Genomic DNA, 17,243 nt, shown 5'->3' with positions numbered 1-17,243 from the left:
ACCAGTGTTATTTGATCTACACTGGCTGCCAGTTGTTTTCCGGGCCCGATTCAAGGTGTTGGTATTAGCCTTTAAAACCCTATACGGTTTCGGCCCAGTTTACCTGAAAGAGCGCCTCCACCACCACCAATTATGCTGCCCGACCAGATCAGCCACGCAAGGCCTTCTCTCAATCCCACCAACCAAAACAGCTAGGTTGGTGGGTACTAAGGAGAGGGCTTTTTCTGTGGTGGCCCCCACTCTCTGGAACTCCCTCCCGTTTGATCTCCAACATGCCCCTTCCCTGGATGTATTCCGCAAGGCCCTGAAGACGTGGCTATTTCAACAGGCCTTTGAGATCTTTGGGATGGGTTAATCTCCATGATTTTGTCATCTATTATATGCTGTATATGTAAATGTTTTTATAAATGTACTGATGACTGTCCACTATTTTATTTATTGAGATTAATGTGACTGCATTTGATACTATTGTATTTTATCCCATTTTAATGTACGTCGCCTAAAGTGGCTATCTGCCAGTTAGGTGACACACAAATTAATTATTATTATTATTATTATTATTATTATTATTATTATTATTATTATTTGATGCTGGAGCAGATGGACCATTGGCCTCATCCTGCAGGGCTGCTCTTACAGACCGGTGCAGGTGGAGCAATAGGAGCGTGGCAGCCCCCCACCCCTGTGTCATCTGGGCATTGCATTTCCATCACAGCCTGTGGCATACAGTCAAAGGCATGTGGGTCCAAGTCACACAATATGTTCCCTCTCTGCTTTTGTGGTGTACTGGTTGCACATTTGACGCCTGTGTGCATTTAGCCTCTGAATATGTAGGACCCTCTGTGGATGCGAGATCCACCAAGGGGCTGGCAAACCAGCGCTATCCAGATGCCCCATTTTTGTGTTTATTCGGATGCTTGTACAGGGATGTGCACAGAGCCAATGTGGTGTAGTGGTTAAGGTGTTGGACTACAACCTGGGAGACCAGGGTTCAAATCACCACACAGCCATGAAGCTCACTGGGTGACCTTGGGCCAGTCACTGCCTCTCAGCCTCGGAGGAAGGCAATGGGAAACCACCTCTGAATACCGCTTACCATGAAAACCGTATTTGTAGGGTCGCCATAAGTCGGAATTGACTTAAAGGCAGTCCAACAACAACAACAACAACAGGGGTGTTGTGTATTGAACCTGGTGGTGGAATTTGTTCTGGATTAACTGATCTAGAAATGTACTTTTGTGACTTGGAATGCACCTCCTAGATGGTTTCTATTACAAAGCTAGGACTTTGTATATTGTCTGTGTGGATTCTGGCATAGTGTCAGGAATGTTGAGCATCTCAGCATTTTTGAGAGGGGGAAAATCTTCTGGCTCTTAAGGGTTGCCAAGAGAACAAGTCAAAGGGATGTCATTGACAAAAGGAGTTACGTATGCTAGGACATGAAGAGCTCATTTTCATGGAGCAAATGTTTAATGGGGACATTTTCGCAGTGGTTTCTGGTTAAGTGACTGCTCACTTTAAGAACATACGAAGGGCCCTGCTGGATCATTAAGTGGTCAACCAAGACCTTCAGCAACTTTAAAGCGGCCTGTGGGGTAAAAAGTTCAGGAACCATTGCCTTAGTGTGATTTTTATGTACATGGTTAACAGTCAGTGCTAACATTGTGGTAGTCCCTGCATAGAAGTGATTGCACTATCCAGGTAGGATTACTTGGGACAAGGTGTCCTTTAAGATATCCAGGTCCTAATCCATTTAAGGCTTTGAAAAGGAGAGCACCCACACTTTGAATTGCACCTGGTAGTATGCTAGCAGCTGTATTTTGGAGCAGCTGTTTCCCAAGAAGTCTTCAAAGGTAGCTCCACATGTAATGCATTACAGAGGTCTATGCTGGAGGTTATCAGAACATGGATAGCCTCCAGGTCATAATCAGGGGCCCTTCTCTGAGTGCTCCTGCCCTCGGAGCAAGATGGGTGGTGCCTGGGGGGGAGGGCTTTTCAGTTGTGGCCCCCTGCATGTGAAATGCCCTCAAGAAGAAAGGTCACATGGGGGCTGAACTTGATGTACTGTAAATGCTAGTTACTCACCCAGGCTTCCTGGCAAGCCTGAGCTGGATTTGTTCTGACAAGTTTTTATCGACTCTGCTGTTTTTATCACTCTGCTTGGATTTTACTCTTTTCCTGTCTGTGGTGTTGTTTGATCAACGTTACAGTGCTTTTGTAACCATTATGAGCTGCCCTTTTGTTAAACTGCTGAGGGGCATAAAAATGTAATGAAACATATGGGGGCGGAATGGGCAGGAACTGTGCCCAATAAGGGTGAGTGGGAATATGCAGAAGTAGGCGGTAAGGGGAAGGTAAGACACTTCAGGAAGGGCGTCTTCAAATGCTAAAAGTGGTTTTTGAGGGGAGGGAGATCTCCTGACAAATATAAGGCTGTTCAACGTGTGTGTGTGGAGGGGGATCAAAACGTTGAGATGGGCATGAAAGGAGGGAATAGACTTGCTGTTTATAGGTAGATTTCTGTCCTTACCTCTTAGCCATTTTAAATTTCTCCTCCAGGGGTGGGGAACCTGCGGCACTCCAAATGTTGTTGGGAGTCCATCTCCCATCAACCGCCAGCCAGCCAGCATGGCCAGTAGTTGGGGACGATGGGAGCTGTAGTCCAGCAGCGTCTGGAGGGCCACAGAGTCCCCATCTCTGATCCAGTCATACTTAGTCTAGTATTTTATTTCCAACAGTAGCCAGCAGTATTCTCTAGAGGAAGCTCACAAGCAGTGTGTGAAGGCTGCAGCCATCCTCCTCTTGCTCCTCCTCCTTACTGTTAATTTGTCACTTACTACAAAAAGTTTTGTCTCAAAGCAACTTAACAATTCTAAAAGCATCTAACATTTTAAATACATCAGAGATAAAAAAAACAACCATCAAACACATTATTAACTAGAAGTGCTCATCCAGCAATAACATAAAAAGGACACATCCTACCTCACCCAACTAAAAGATGAGCACCGATTAGGAGCCAAATGCCTGGGTGAATAACAGTGTCTGGGGAGAACATTCCTCACAGTCGGGAAGGCACCACTGAAAAAGTCTGATCTCATGTTGCCACCCTCCGTACCTCCCTCGGCGAGGGCCCACAAAGAACGGCTTAAGGTGATGAATGCAGGTTCCGGGTAGATTCATATGGGGTGAGGCAGTTAGGGTATTGGATTCCTGAGCTGCATAAGGCTTTATCGGTCAAACCCAGCACTTTGAAGCCTGGAAACTAATTGTCATCCAGTGGAGTCAGGCCAGGATCAATGTTATGTGATCAGACCTCCTACCTTCAGTCAACAATCTGGCCACTGAGTTCTGCATTAGCTGCAGTTTCGAAACTGTCTTCCAAGGCAGCCCCACGTATATGCCCAAAAAATGCTCTTCCAGAGGGTTTTAGCAGTATCCTGCTACTGAACATGGAGGTTCTATTCAGTTGGCGTGGCTGATAACCATTGATGGACCCCCTCTTCCTCCAAGAGTTTGTCTCATCCTGTTTGTTGTTAAGACATATTTGTTTCTCCCTCCTGCTTTGAAAATATCCTGGCAGTGTTCTTCAGTATTCTGGCTCTTGTGAGTTGGTTGCTGCTCACAGTAGTTTCTTTCATTCTCCAGAGCATTAAATTTCACAAGTTTATTGCAGAGGGGATGGCAGCACAATCCAGGTAGCCTTTTATTTGGTAAGTAGGTAGTTTGAACCCTGATGGTGGTAGTGGTTTAAGCCGCTACTGAGCAGGACTTCCTTCTGAGAGAGTAAACTGTGTGAGCAATCTCTTGAGGCCAGGCAGGTCTGGAGGGCTTCACCTGTACCGTATTGCAGGTCTTGCGTCTACAAGAACGATCAAGCAGCCAAAGAGAACCCAAGCAAAAGCCTTCAGGAGGAGGAGCCCTGCCCCCGTTTTGCACACCAGCTTGTGTATGACGAGTTGCACAAGGTAAGTCCCTCAGGATGCTGTGGGGTGATCAGGCCAAACCATGCTACGTGAGCGCAAGGTGTGGAATGAAGCGTCCCTGAGACGGCATGGCGACGTTCCAGGTTGCCACTGTAAGGCAGCAGAGGAGCGGAACTCAGCCCAGTTTTCCTGCTTCGTGTCGTTCCCCTTCTGCCCTCTGCCAGCAGAGACCTGGAGCCCCTGGGGGGGAAGTGGGCATCAGGTCAATGCATACATGAGGATGGGGTACACCCTGCAGCAAAGGTGTCCCCCTCTTCAGCAAAACAAAGTTAGCTGATGATAACCTGCCTTGTCTCTTGGAAGACAAGTCAAGTGTAAAGGGTGTGGAGGGCTTTTGATATGCGCAAGCTTCTTAGAGGGCAGGCAGGTACATCAGCCAGAAGCCCAGTGTGACTGGGGGCCAGAAACAAGCAGCTGGCTTCTTACCTAATTCATTGTCATTGTACTTTTCAGTATACATATTGGGTCTACGATCCTTTATCTTTTATTGGACTCATTGCCGTAGGCACTTTTGTGGCTGCAGTTGACAGCAGAGTCTGCTTGGATGGTTTCTCATTTGATCACTGGTGGCTTGTTGTTAAACTACTGCTGGATGTTTGAAAAAGAGAACACAGAGCATAACGCCATCCACCTTCCCAGCCAGAAATAGCTTGACTCTGTGTGTGTGTGTCTGTGCTCCCTTTCAGAAAGCCGCATCATCCGTTAATTATATGCCTTTGCACAACGCAAGTAATGCAGTAAGGTTGCCACTTTCCTTCTCTGCCCCTTGAGGGAGTGCAAAATGCATGCACGATAAGGCAGAACGGCTTGGGAAGGCATATCTGCAGCCCCCACGAGCAGCCGGTCATTGGTCAGGTGGTGTTCCCTGGCCTAGCCCGTCGAAGGCTGGCCCTGCTCACCGGCACTGATTGAACCACACTGGGGTTTATGAGTAGACATCTTACTTCTTGTCTTTCAAGGTCCATTATTTGTTTGGAGGGAATCCAGGCAAATCCTGTTCTCCAAAGATGCGGCTGGATGATTTTTGGTCCCTGAAGCTGTGTCGACCTTCCAAGGAATACCTGCTGCGCCACTGCAAATACCTAACAAGGAAGCACAGGTACAGCCTTGCAGGAGACTTCAGGAATGAGCCTCCTGTCCTTAAGAAGCAAGGACACGAGGGAGCCTGATCACAACTGTGTGCCGTTATTTTAAAAATGTTTCTCGGGCTCATTGGATTAATACAGGCTCAAGGTTCCTAATTACGGTCATCAAGATGTGTGTGTGTGTGTGTGTGAAACACCTTTTTTTTTTAGGTTCTCATAATCTCGGGTATTTTTAAATTAAGATCTAGAAGCCTGGAATCAAACAGTTGTCAGGTATAGAACTTGTCCTGCAAAACTCAGCCCTGCCTATCTCTTAGCAAGCCTTTGCACCTCCTGTCCCTTGGACCTAGGAGAAGTTATCTCCTTTAAATAAATGGCTGCCAGCTATGGTAGCTACGTTCCGCTTCCACGGTCGGAAGTGGTAGGCACCTGAATGCCAGTTGCTCAGAATGGCAATTGGGGAAGAGTCCTGGAGTCCTGCTTGCGGGCTTCCTAGAGGCCCCTGGTTGGCCCCTGTGAGAAGAGGACGCTGGACTGGATGCGCCCCGTGGCCTGATCCAGCTGCAGGGCTCTTCTTACATTCTTGGGCCCTTCCCTTCCTGCCTCCCCTTCAGCACACGGCCCTCTCGTCTTCCCATTCTTCAGCTCCGTCCTTGCACGCTTCTAGCATTTCTGTGCTGCTCTTCTGCCAAAAAGGCTCCTTGAGTGGCTTACAAAGAAAACAAAAAAACCCCAAGGCAGTTCCAGCCCTGAGGCTTACAATGTAGGAAAACATGAGCACAAAATAAAAAGGGACAAAACAAAAATGGGAAGAAAGGAGGGGGAGAGAGCCAAGCCAGGCACCAGTTCTTCGAGTGGCGAAGTTCTTACCAGGGCCAACTGGGATGGGAACAGTTTCAGGGGAAGAGGAGCCAAACGGAACTGGTCTCAGCAGAGCCACCGTAGTGGCCTTGTTGCCCTTTGCTGCAGCTTTTTTTAACCTGACAAACCAGTGTCCTTCTCTTTGTGGCATCAACGCTTGTTTTCAATGTTCTGTGCCTGACCCTTCCCCCTTGGAAGTGAGGTTATATCTGCATCTGAGCAGTCTTGTGAAATGGCAGACTGTTTCATAGACAATGGCCAGTTCTACATGTTGCATTGCTATCCCTTGTGCATGTTGGGAAAGCAGTGGACTGCTTACTAATCTTCTTGAGAGGAACTCTCAGGAAGTATATTCAATTCTCAACGGCTACCTTCGCCTCCAGCTGCGGCCTTAAAGACCCCATGCCCCCTGGAGCACACGTACTCTACAAATGTGAACATTTTACTGTTAGGTAGTGGAGGCTGTATTATAGAGCTTGAGGATCGAGAGAGAATCGAGCTTGCCTGGCTGTGTCACACATCTGAACGTAACAAGGGGTTTGCTGGATCAGGCCAGTCGCCCACCCGGTCCAGCAGCCTGTTCTCACAGTGACCAATCAGGAGCCTGTGGGAAAGCCACAAGGCAGGACCTGAGCGCAACAGCACTCTCCCCTCCTGCAGTTTCCAGCAACTCTTACTCAGAGGCTCACTGCCTCCAACAGTGGAGGTAAAACCTAGCCCAGGAAGTAACACTAGAACAAAACCAGCAACTCTTCTGGAGTTTCCTTCTTCCAGGACTGCAGCGGCTGGGCAAAGGGGCAGCAGTCTCTCTCTCTCTCTCTCTCTCTCTCTCTCTCTCTCTCTCTCTCTCTCTCTCTCTCTCTCTCTCTCTCTCTCTCTCTCTCTCTCTCTCTCTCTCTCTCTCACACACACACACACACACACACACACACACACACACACACACACACACACACACACACACACACACACACACACACACACACACACACACACACACACACACACACACACACACACACACACACACACACACGGACACACACGGACACACACACGGACACACACACGGACCGAAATCCGATGAAACGGGCTCCTCTCCAACTCACTCATCCACATCAGGGCTAGTAGGGTGACGGAAGCTTCCATGGATTCTTTCCCTTTCTCAACTTTGTGCCCCATTGCTTGAAAGCCTAGACTTTTCCATGATCTCTGAGAGATGGTGCATGTTACAAGCCTGAATTTAGATGTGGGGTCCTGGAGCTGCCGCTGTAGAAGTAAAAGCGTCAGAACACAATTTTTGAAGGCTGCTCCTCTGTCCTGAGAAGGAAGGAGAGACATTTGTGATGTGTCAACAGCCGGGCAACCCTAAAACTGCCCAGTGAAATAATTACTCAGAGGTGGTATTCCCCCCTCCCCCTTGCCAGGGGTCAGGGAGTTCTGTCATTATTTATTTATTTGATTTATATCCTGCCCTTCCTCCCAGTAGGAGCCCAGGCCTTGTTGTCATGGCCTTGTTGAGTTCTCTCAGTGGGAACATTTGCATTGCAGAACATCCTGATTCAGACTTATTCAAAATCTTGAGCCTAGGTCAGGGGTGAGGAACGTCTAACCCAAATGTTGCTGGACGACAATTCCCCCCACTCCTAACCATTGGCCATGCTGGCTGGGGCTGCTGAGACTTTGAAGTTCAGCAGCATCCATGGGGCCGCAGGTTCCTCATCCCCGACTGAGGCTGATTAACTTGCAGCGTTCTTAGGATTTAATGGGGGGGGGGGGGAGGGAATAGGAAACTAGGCTTGCTTTCCTGATCTCCTTGTAGGGTGGGTGGGATGTCACAGTTTGTTAAATGATTTATTATTTTCCAAATAAAAGTAAGCACTAAACTTTTGCTATGGAGAGCTTGTCCTGTGCAATTTTGGATTTCTGTGTCTAAAGATAGCATTTTTCAAGAATAAAGATCAGGCTTTTCTTACCAACCCTGTGGCTAAATTCACACAAGGATAGACAACCCTTAAAAATAATTCCACTTTAGAGGTTGTTATATTTGGCGATATTTCCCTCTCTTCCCCCCTCCCCCAAATACCCCATTTGGGTACATTGGTTAAAGTATTGTTTGCAACCTCAGAGGTTTGAAAGCTCTGTGGGAAAAACTCCCTTGTTTTGATCTGGATGTCCCTATGGCTTTGCATTAGTTCAGTCAAGCTAAAATCCAAATCAGTCCCCCCTGATCCTGCCTTCTTCCAAACACCTTTAAAGTTGAGCCCGTTCCACGTGGAGGCCTGAGCTCACGCTTTCATCAGGCAGTCTTGCAGGAATAACACCGCGTAGCTTTGCATCCTGTAAGTAGGTGGTAGGCTGTTGCTCTCAAAAGTAGGCGCAGGGAAAAGATCTCCTAAGCCTCCTCCAGCGTCTGTACACTAAATCCTTGCCTCGCGTGTCTCCACAGGTTTGAAGAGAAGGCCCAGACAGACCCACTAAATGCCCTGAAATACCTGCAGAATGACTTGTTTGTCACTGTAGACCACTCGGATCCGGAGGAGACGAAAGAAGTAAGGCGGGGGGATTGAGTTAGCTTGTTTTTCTCTTTGCAGTAACGTGGAAAGGTTCGAATTGTGAAGTTTCTCAGAGCCGTCTTGGCCTTGGAGAAAGTTCTTGGCTCAGTGGTAGAGCTTCTTCTGCCTTGCATGCAGAAGGTCCCAGGTTCGATCCCTAGCATCTCCAGGTAGGACTGCGAGGTTCTCCTCTCTGCTGGTCTGTCCAGACCAGCCTTTCCCAGCCAGTGTGCCTCCAGATGTTGTTGGACCACAACTCCCATCAGCCTCAGCCAGCATTGCCAATGGTCAGGAAAGATGGGAATTGTGGTCCAACGACATCTGGAGGCACACTAGTTGGGAAAGGCTGGTCTAGACAGTAGTGAGCTAGGAGGACCAGTGGTCTGACCCGGTATAAGGCAGCTTCCTATCTGTGCCTTCGTGCACTTGCATCTGCAGACACAAGAGCAGCATAAGGCCACTTCCCTGGACTCCTGGCTAGCAAAATGGACATATGTGAGAGTTGACTCTTAAAAAAAAAAGTTAGATATGCACTGTATTGGATGGCTTGATGTTTCAGGACATCGTTAAAATAGCTTGTTCATATCTCTTGCTGCTGCTGCTGCTGTTATCAGGGGTTGTTCTTTGTACTGGCGCCTCTCTGTCTCTTGCTGCCTGTGCTAGCCGTTTTGTGCTGCCACCCACAGTGCTTTTATCAAGATATGAGGACTGGCACCTCATTTTTTACCAAAAAAGCACAGCTGCTGCTGCTGCTGCTGATTTGCAGCGTCATGTCAAGAACTGGGCATGTTTAGCCTGCAGAAGAGAAGACTGAGGGGAGATACGATAGCACTCTTCAAGTACATGAAAGGTTGTCACACAGAGGAGGGCTGGGATCTCTTCTTGATCGTCCCAGAGTGCAGGACATGGAATAATGGGCTCAAGTTGCAGGAAGGCAGATTTCGACTGGACATCAGGAAAAACTTCCTAACTGTTAGAGCCATACGACAATGGAACCCATGACCTAGAGAGGTAGTGGGCTCTCTGACACTGGAGGCATTCAAGAGGCAAGCTGGACAGCCATCTGTCGGGAATGCTTTGATTTGGATTCCTGCATTGCGCAGGGGGTTGGACTTGATGGCCTTGTAGGCCCCTTCCCACTCTACTGTTGTATGATCATGTGCACTGGTGGCACTTTTATTTTTTTAATAGTTTGTTCCTCTGGTCTTTTGAATGACTGGTGCAAAATACCTTTGGAGCCTGATGCCTGCAGTTAGCTAGTTGTCCTTTGAGCAGGTGGTGTTGCCCTGATGAAACTGCTGAGTTTCTCCGGCTGGTCTGACCCCCCGTGGCCCTTCCTCTCTCCTGCTAAGCAGCCCAAGCTGTCTTGTTTCTTGGTTACAGGCAGCTCTTCCTAGTCTATGGGCTGCTTTCCTTTCATCATTATGTTCATTCTCACAGGAAGGACCTTGGGTCGCTTATATCTCTGAGGTTTTAATCTGACATTTGGAACAAGTTGGGCCTTCCAGCTTTGACAGCTACCTCATTGATAGTACAGCATATATACTACCCCGCCGTTAAGGTCCATGGGGCGTGGACTCTCCAGGAGAGGCAGCTTCTGTAAAGAGAAGGAATTGCCCCATTGAACTGAGCTGGGGGTGCAGAATGGGCTGAGACGTCACTTCTAGGGCATCCTACCCATGTTGACTGGGGCTGATTGTTTGAATTCCAAGATATCTGGAGGGTACCAAGGCCACTCTAGGGCAGTTGGAACTCTTGGGCCCAGTTCATATCAAGCAGAATAGAGTAGGGACAGTTTTCTTGGAATGTACCACATCAGGCTGCACGTTGGGGGGTGCTTGTGTGCTGCATTGCTTTGTGGAGAAAGGTTCAGCCTAGCTCTCTCCATGCCACGACAGTGATTAAAAACAAAGAAACATGAGCAGCCTTCAGACCAGTGATCCTCCCCATTGCAGCCTGAAGTTATACATTTTGGGGCAGGGGTGGGGAATTTGTGGCCCTCCAAATGTTGCTGGGCTCCCATCGTTCCTGACCATTGGCCATGCTGTCTGGAGCTGATGCAAGCTGCGGTCCAACATCTGGAAGGCTGCAGGTTTTAGGGAAGGCTTTATGAAGTGATTCTGTCTGCATGTATTATCTGGAGGTCAGAGAGAAGCCTTTGACACTTGACAACTGCTAGCATTTCTCCTGGGAAGCCTGCCTTGCAAATTGCAAACAATAATGCTAGAAAAGGTACAATTGCATATGTTAAAAAGAAGAGAGGGGGAAAGGTGACGTCGGTAAATGGAAACTGGTTCAGCCACGTGAGGCCACAAATGAAACAAGACTTGTGTGTTCTGGACAGAATGGCTTTTGACCAGCTGCTTGATCAGTTTAATGTGGTATAAATGAATGACCCCAGTGATATCCCAGAGAGGGGGGGGAGAGGGAGAGAGTTAGCTTTTTATTGTTTATGAGTGTCAGAGCGCAATACTGTACATGTCTACTCAGAAGTCCCATGGAACTCAATGGGACTTACTCTCGGATGAATTGGTAAAGCATTGCAGCCCTGATTTATTGTTTCTTTCCTGTACAGAACTTGCAGACACCATTGTAGCCCATGCAGGTTGCTGGCTATGAATTCCCTCTTCCTTACACTATTTAAATGTGCTTGCCGACTTAAAAAGAAAATAGAAAAGGTGAAGCTTTCTGAAAGCAGTTATGATCTCGCCTGGGAATGTTTGGGAGCCATTATGGCCATTCAGTAAGGGCTGAAGCCAAGATCCCTCTGGTCCTGCATCCTGTTTCCTTTAACAGCCAACCAAATACCTTTTGGAAGCTTGCAAGCCGAACGTGGGCCAGCAGCTCTTCATAGAATCATAGAATAGTAGAGTTGGAAGGGGCCTATAAGGCCATCAAGTCCAACCTCCTGTTTGTCCCCAAGACTTGGCATTCAGAGGTCCTGCACATAGCCATTGATATAGCCCATGCATTTGTTCTACCATATATATTAAAGCCATCTGTGCTTGTGGCTGACGCCATATCCTGTAGCAGTGAATTCCATAAGTTCTCTGTGCCATATGTAAAAGTAAGCTTTTCAGCTCTGTGGTTTGGTCTGTGGCCAGATTTCAGTGCCCTTCACTACTTTCATAAGGTCTTGGCGGTGTATTGGAGACACCTGGCCCAGTAGCCGTGCAGTCTAGCCTCTGGGTCACAGCTGGCCACCAAGGCCCCTCTCAGTGCCTTTAGACCACGTGTGCATCTGGATGCAGTGACACTCTCCCCTGGATGTGGCCTTGAGGCAACTGCCCAGGGAGCAAGCTTCCCTGTGCCACGTTGGCTAGCTCTTAACAAAGGCCAGCCTCCCCTAACCTGGTGCCCACAACTGGGGCTGATGGGGGATGTAGCCCAGAACATTTGGAGGATACTAGGTTGGGGGAGGTTGATTTCAGCTGGTTTCCTCCGAAGCCCAGGAAAGGCTGCCATCCAAACACACACAAAAATTGTAAAAGAGCAAACCAAAGTTTGCATTAAGGCAGCACATACATCTATTCCTGTAGCTTTCGTGTGACGAGTGCATGAATCTTCCCGTTGTAATAGTGCAGAGAGCCTTCATGCTGCCACTGGCTGTATATTTCCATTCTGATAAAGTGGAGTCAGGCTTCATGTTTCAGTCTGGCTTGCTTGTAATAAGCGGTGGTTTTCTTGAAGGCTGGCCTGCCTTTGTGAAGCGCCAGAGGTGACAGCTTAATAAATACATGTGGTTGAAAAGACTTGATGTTAAAAACATAATTCCTCAGCAATAGATTGTAAATCCTCAGTGTGTCTGTATTAGGTGTGTGTAGATTCCCTTATCCCCTCCCCCCAAAAGGCACACTGCTTTAATTGTTCTTGATCAAGAAGCCTTTATTTCCCCCCCTCCAGGAACACATGGAAACTTTTTGTCTTTCTCTTTCTCTTCCTAGTTCCAGTTACTTGCTTCAGCCCTCTTCAAGTCTGGCTCAGACCTGAGCACTCTGGGTGAGTATGCTTCAGATCGGCAGGAACTGGCACTGGGCAGCTGTCTTTGCAAAAGCCTCTGTCTTAAATCCTCAGAAACGTCATGGGGTCAGTTTCAAGCTCTCAGTTTGCCAGACGCAGGGCAGCGGTGTTAGCCACATAAACATAGAGGCATTGGTCAAAACAAATTTACTTGCACCACCTCACCCTGGAAGCCAGCAGCCCTTGGCTGGGAGAGAGGCTGAACTCTGCTTGTTGTGATGAAGTGCACTGTTAAAGTGGGTCAGTTCAGGCTGTCCTTCCCAGTCACGGGCAAGCCTCTCTCCTTGGGCAGCATATCAAGGAAAACATCAAAGTTTTTAAACTTCCCAGAAGCAGAAATCCAAAGTTCAGCTCTCCAAATGTTAATAATCCTCTGTTCACATCCTCCCTACGATGACTGCCCCCCCCCGCAAAAGGTGCTTTGATAGCTGAGCCTCTTGTGGGGGTCAGCCTCCTGCAGAGCTGAGCTTGGGACTGGGTAAGCGCCTCCCCTCCCATGCATAGCTTAGCCAGGAGGCAGAGAGCAAGATGAGCATCAGGATTGCAGGCTTGAAAGCATAAATAATAAAAGCAGACTTTAAAACTTACTCCAAAGGCACTTGTTGTTATGTGCCTTCAAGTCGACTACGTCTTATGGCGACCCTATGAATCAGCGACCTCCAAGAGCATCTGTCATGAGCCACCCTGTTCAGATCTTGTAAGTTCAGGTCTGTGGCTTCCTTTATGGAATTAATCCATCTCTTTTTGGGCCTTCCTCTTTCTCCCAAAGGCACCTATATCACCAATTAATGAGACAAATACATATTTTTAAAAAGTGCTCCTTCAGTGTTTTAGCCAGACATGTTTAAGTAACCGGTGCTTCCTCAATGGCCAAGTATATAAAATCCAGGCTTTTGAATTAAAAAAATCCTTTCAAATTGGAAGCAATATATATCACAGTCTTATGTGGGATGCCATAAATCGCCTTTACAGTCCAATTCCCGTGGACAATAAATAAATCTTATTAAGAAGCGTGGCCAAAACACCAAAGGAGCGCTTTTTAAAAAGATGTATTTATCTCATCAACTGGTGATAAAAGTTTGGAATAAGTATTTAAAATCTGCTTTTATTGTTTGATATATTAAAATTCTTACATTTATGTATTATTTATCCTTAACTCTTTTTATTTCCAAACCATTTAAAGCGCCACAGGAACCGCTTTTCCATAGATTCATCCCATTGTGCTGTTGCTGTGATGTTTTGAAAGCCTGCAGTTGCGTCGGATTATTATTTATTATAGAATTATTTGCCCTGAAATTGTTGCCTGCAGTCCTGCCTGGGCAGCAGTTGGCATTGCCCATGTGACTGCAGGGCATTGTATGGAACCGCAGCGCTGTGGGTTGAGCCGGCAGGGAAACGGATCCTCCAGCTCTGCTGTGACCACAGCCTTTGCCACCCTGGTCTCCTCCGGATATTTTGGACTTCAGTTCCCCTTCAGCTCCTGCCAGCATGGCCAAAGGTTCTGTGGCCCAACAAAATAATCTGGAGAAAACCAGATCAGGGAAGCCTCCTTTAACATTTCAAGGGCATCTCAGACTCCTGGGATAAGTTTGTTTACAGCAGTTGGTCTCTTACAACGTGCAGTGACTAGAACCACCTTCACACCATACATTTATTCCACTCTTATTCCACTTTAAACAGTTATGGCTTCCCCCAAAGAATCCTGGGAAGGGTGCTGAGAGTTGTTGGGTGACCCCCTACTCCTCTCATAGAACTACACTTCCCAGAGTTCTCTGGAAAGAGGGACTGACTGTTAAACCACTTGGGGAAGTGGAACAATAGCTTATTTGAGAAGAACTTCCCTGGTTTCTATGCCAGGGTGGGTACACCAGGAGCTTCCATCTGAAGTTACACCTTTCGGACTATACAGGCGAGAAGCCCTATTATTGGAACTCAGTTGCCTCTACCTTATTGTTTAGTTTTTTCTGTTTAGCCCTTTGATGTTCTGATGTTTTATTTGTCTTGGCTTTGTACGTCGCTCAGAGCGGCTGGGTAACCAGCCAGATGGGTGACTAATAAATCGAATGAATAAAATAAAATAATAAATAGTTAAATGAATGTATGGTGTGAATGTGGCCTCAGTAATTGTATGTCATCCAGCTGTTCTGTCTTTTATATTCCACTCTCCCTTCCCCCCCCTTTTTGAGAGGGGGATAACGTGAAAGTTTAGCCATTAGACAAAAAACTTTTGAAGAATGTTCCTTAACATTTATGAGGGCAGACCTTCTCCTAAGCTTTGTTTACCCAGGTTGCGTGGTCCTGGTGTGGATTACATGCCTGTGGCGATAAGCAATGCAAATTTGCTAACTTAACAATATATCTAATGTTAAAAAAATAAAGAGCTAGATTGTTTTTAAAGAAAACCCATAATTGGTTGCAGTGTACAGAACATTCCTATAGTTATCCATAATATAATTTCTTCAGTTTATCGCCAAGAAAAAATGGTCCCGTGTCTTTATAAATGTAGAAGCTGATGCCCATGCATCCTTCCTTCCTTGTGTGGTGCTCATGTTCCATGTATATCTTCACAGTAAACCTGTGTGGTAAGTTAGGGTGGGAGCGAGTGACTGGCCCAAGGTGATCAGCAATCTGGTGTTGGCTGAGGAAGGGTTATAATCCAGCTCTGCCTTGCTTGTGCCCAACAAGAAAATGAGAAAGTGGATAGAGAAAAGTTTTTCTCCCTCTCTCATAATACTAGAACTCGTGGACATTCAAAGAAGCTGAATGTTGGAAGATTCAGGACAGACAAAAGGAAGTACTTCTTTACTCAGTGCATAGTTAAACTATGGAATTTGCTCTTACAAGACGCAGTAATGGCCACCAGCTTGGATGGCTTTAAAAGAAGATTAGACAAATTCATGGAGGACAGGGCTATCAATGGCTACTAGCCGTGATGGCTGTGCCGTGCCACCCTAGTCAGAGGCAGCATGCTTCTGAAAACCAGTTGCCGGAAGCCTCAGGAGGGGAGAGTGTTCTTGCACTCGGGTCCTGCTTGCGGGCTTCCCCCAGGCACCTGGTTGGCCACTGTGAGAACAGGATGCTGGACTAGATGGGCCACTGGCCTGATCCAGCAGGCTGTTCTTATGTTCTTAACAAAGATCCTGGCCAGTACAGCCAGGAAGGGATGTAGCTGAGTGGCAGAGCATGCAGAGGTTCAGTCACCAGCATCTCCCGGGAGGACTGGGAGAGATCCCTGCCTAAAACCTCAGAGAGCCACTGCTGGCCACTGTAGACCATTGGCCTTCAACTGACGGGTCGCACCCTGACTTAAGGTGGGCTGCTGCCGCCACACTGCCTCTATGCAAATATACTGTGTAAGGTGGTCCCCAAAAGCACATCTGGGCTGAAGGTGGCTCCCTGGTCTGAAAAGGTTAATAACTATCGATGTAGACCAGAGATTGGGGGAACCTGTGGCCCTCCAGATTGTTGGCTAGACCTATTTCCGTCACCTCTGATCATTTGCTATGTTGGCTGTGGATGATGGCAGTTGGAGTCCAGCAACAGCTGCAGGGCTACGGGTTCCCCATCCCTGATGTAGGCAGTACCCAGTGAGATAGTCAAACTGGATCTGACTTGGTATAGGGCAGCTTTCTATGTTCCTAGGAAAATGCAGCTCCGTGACTGTGTTTCCACTTGCAGTAGGCTTTGTGGGTTGCCAGGTCTAATCCCACGTACTGCCATGCAAAGGGCTGTAGCCGCTAAAACAGCCTTTCCCAACCAGTGTGCCTCCAGATGTTGTTGGACCACAACTCCCATCAGCCTCAGCCAGCATTGCCAATGGTCAGGAAAGATGGGAGTTGTGGTCCAACAACATCTGGAGGCACACTGGTTGGGAAAGGCTGTGCTAAAATCTTCCAGACGAGTCCCATAGCTCAGTAGTAGAGGGCAAGCTTTTTGCCTGCCTCTTGGCTTCTGCTGCGGTTTGAATGGCGCCTCTCATCTCTGCTTCTTGTTCCCCTTTCTCTCTCTCCAGGGTTTTCCGACGTTGACCACATCTACGCCCAACGAACTCAGCTGTTTGATACCTTAGTGAACTTCTTTCCCGACAACATGACGCCTCCCAAGGGCAACCTGGTAGACCTCATCACGCTGTGACAGGGCAGTTGCTGGACACGTGGAAGGAGGGGACGGGGGGTGGGTGGGAGAGAACTTTTTTTTTTGCTTTCAGTATTTTTAATTTTTTGTGTGTGTCTGCATTGATTAATTGAGTGACTGGTGGACTGCAGTAATAGAGCTACCTGACATTGAAGGGGGTTTATGGATAATACCAAATGGGATTGAGCTAATAAAAGGCAATTGATGTTCTTCTAATGGAAATATATACCATATTTATATATATTTATATACACACACCTATATTTTCTGACCCTGACTTTTTAAAAGCAAATCAACATTGATGAGAATAAAGTAATCGTGGGTTCATCTCATATTCAGTGGCGGCTGGCAGCTCCGTGTCAGTAGAGGAGTGGAATCTGCCCCAGGTTTGAATTCAGACTTGGGAGGAGACGTTGGACAGCTCTGGAGCGGATTCCACTGCCCCACTGACACGGAGCTGCCAGCCACCATTACGTATAATTTCCAGCTGCCCCCTTTCCTGGGGTGAAATTGGGGACGGGAGGGGAGTTTGTGTTTTATTTTGGGTCTCAGTGTAATTTTATCCCAACACTTGTTTTGATGACTGTAGCTTTACTCATTTTTCC

The 17,243-nt window shown here is 47.4% G+C and overlaps 1 protein-coding gene across 1 annotated transcript in view; it reads left to right on the top strand.

The window, feature by feature from the left end:
• The window catches only part of MKLN1 (muskelin 1), a 138,720-nt gene extending 121,866 nt beyond the window's left edge, over nucleotides 1–16,854 (top strand). The window contains exons 14-18 of the mRNA XM_061638104.1: nucleotides 3,851–3,965; nucleotides 4,943–5,082; nucleotides 8,379–8,481; nucleotides 12,429–12,483; nucleotides 16,517–16,854. Coding sequence (XP_061494088.1) covers nucleotides 3,851–3,965; nucleotides 4,943–5,082; nucleotides 8,379–8,481; nucleotides 12,429–12,483; nucleotides 16,517–16,638 — 535 coding nt within the window. The 3' untranslated portion in view covers nucleotides 16,639–16,854. The remainder of the gene's footprint in view (nucleotides 1–3,850; nucleotides 3,966–4,942; nucleotides 5,083–8,378; nucleotides 8,482–12,428; nucleotides 12,484–16,516) is intronic.
• The last annotated feature ends 389 nt before the right edge of the window (nucleotides 16,855–17,243 follow it).

This window comes from Rhineura floridana, chromosome 8, assembly GCF_030035675.1.
Source record: "Rhineura floridana isolate rRhiFlo1 chromosome 8, rRhiFlo1.hap2, whole genome shotgun sequence".
Lineage (NCBI taxonomy): Eukaryota > Metazoa > Chordata > Lepidosauria > Squamata > Rhineuridae > Rhineura > Rhineura floridana.
This window is presented reverse-complemented; position numbering and strand designations above follow the sequence as displayed.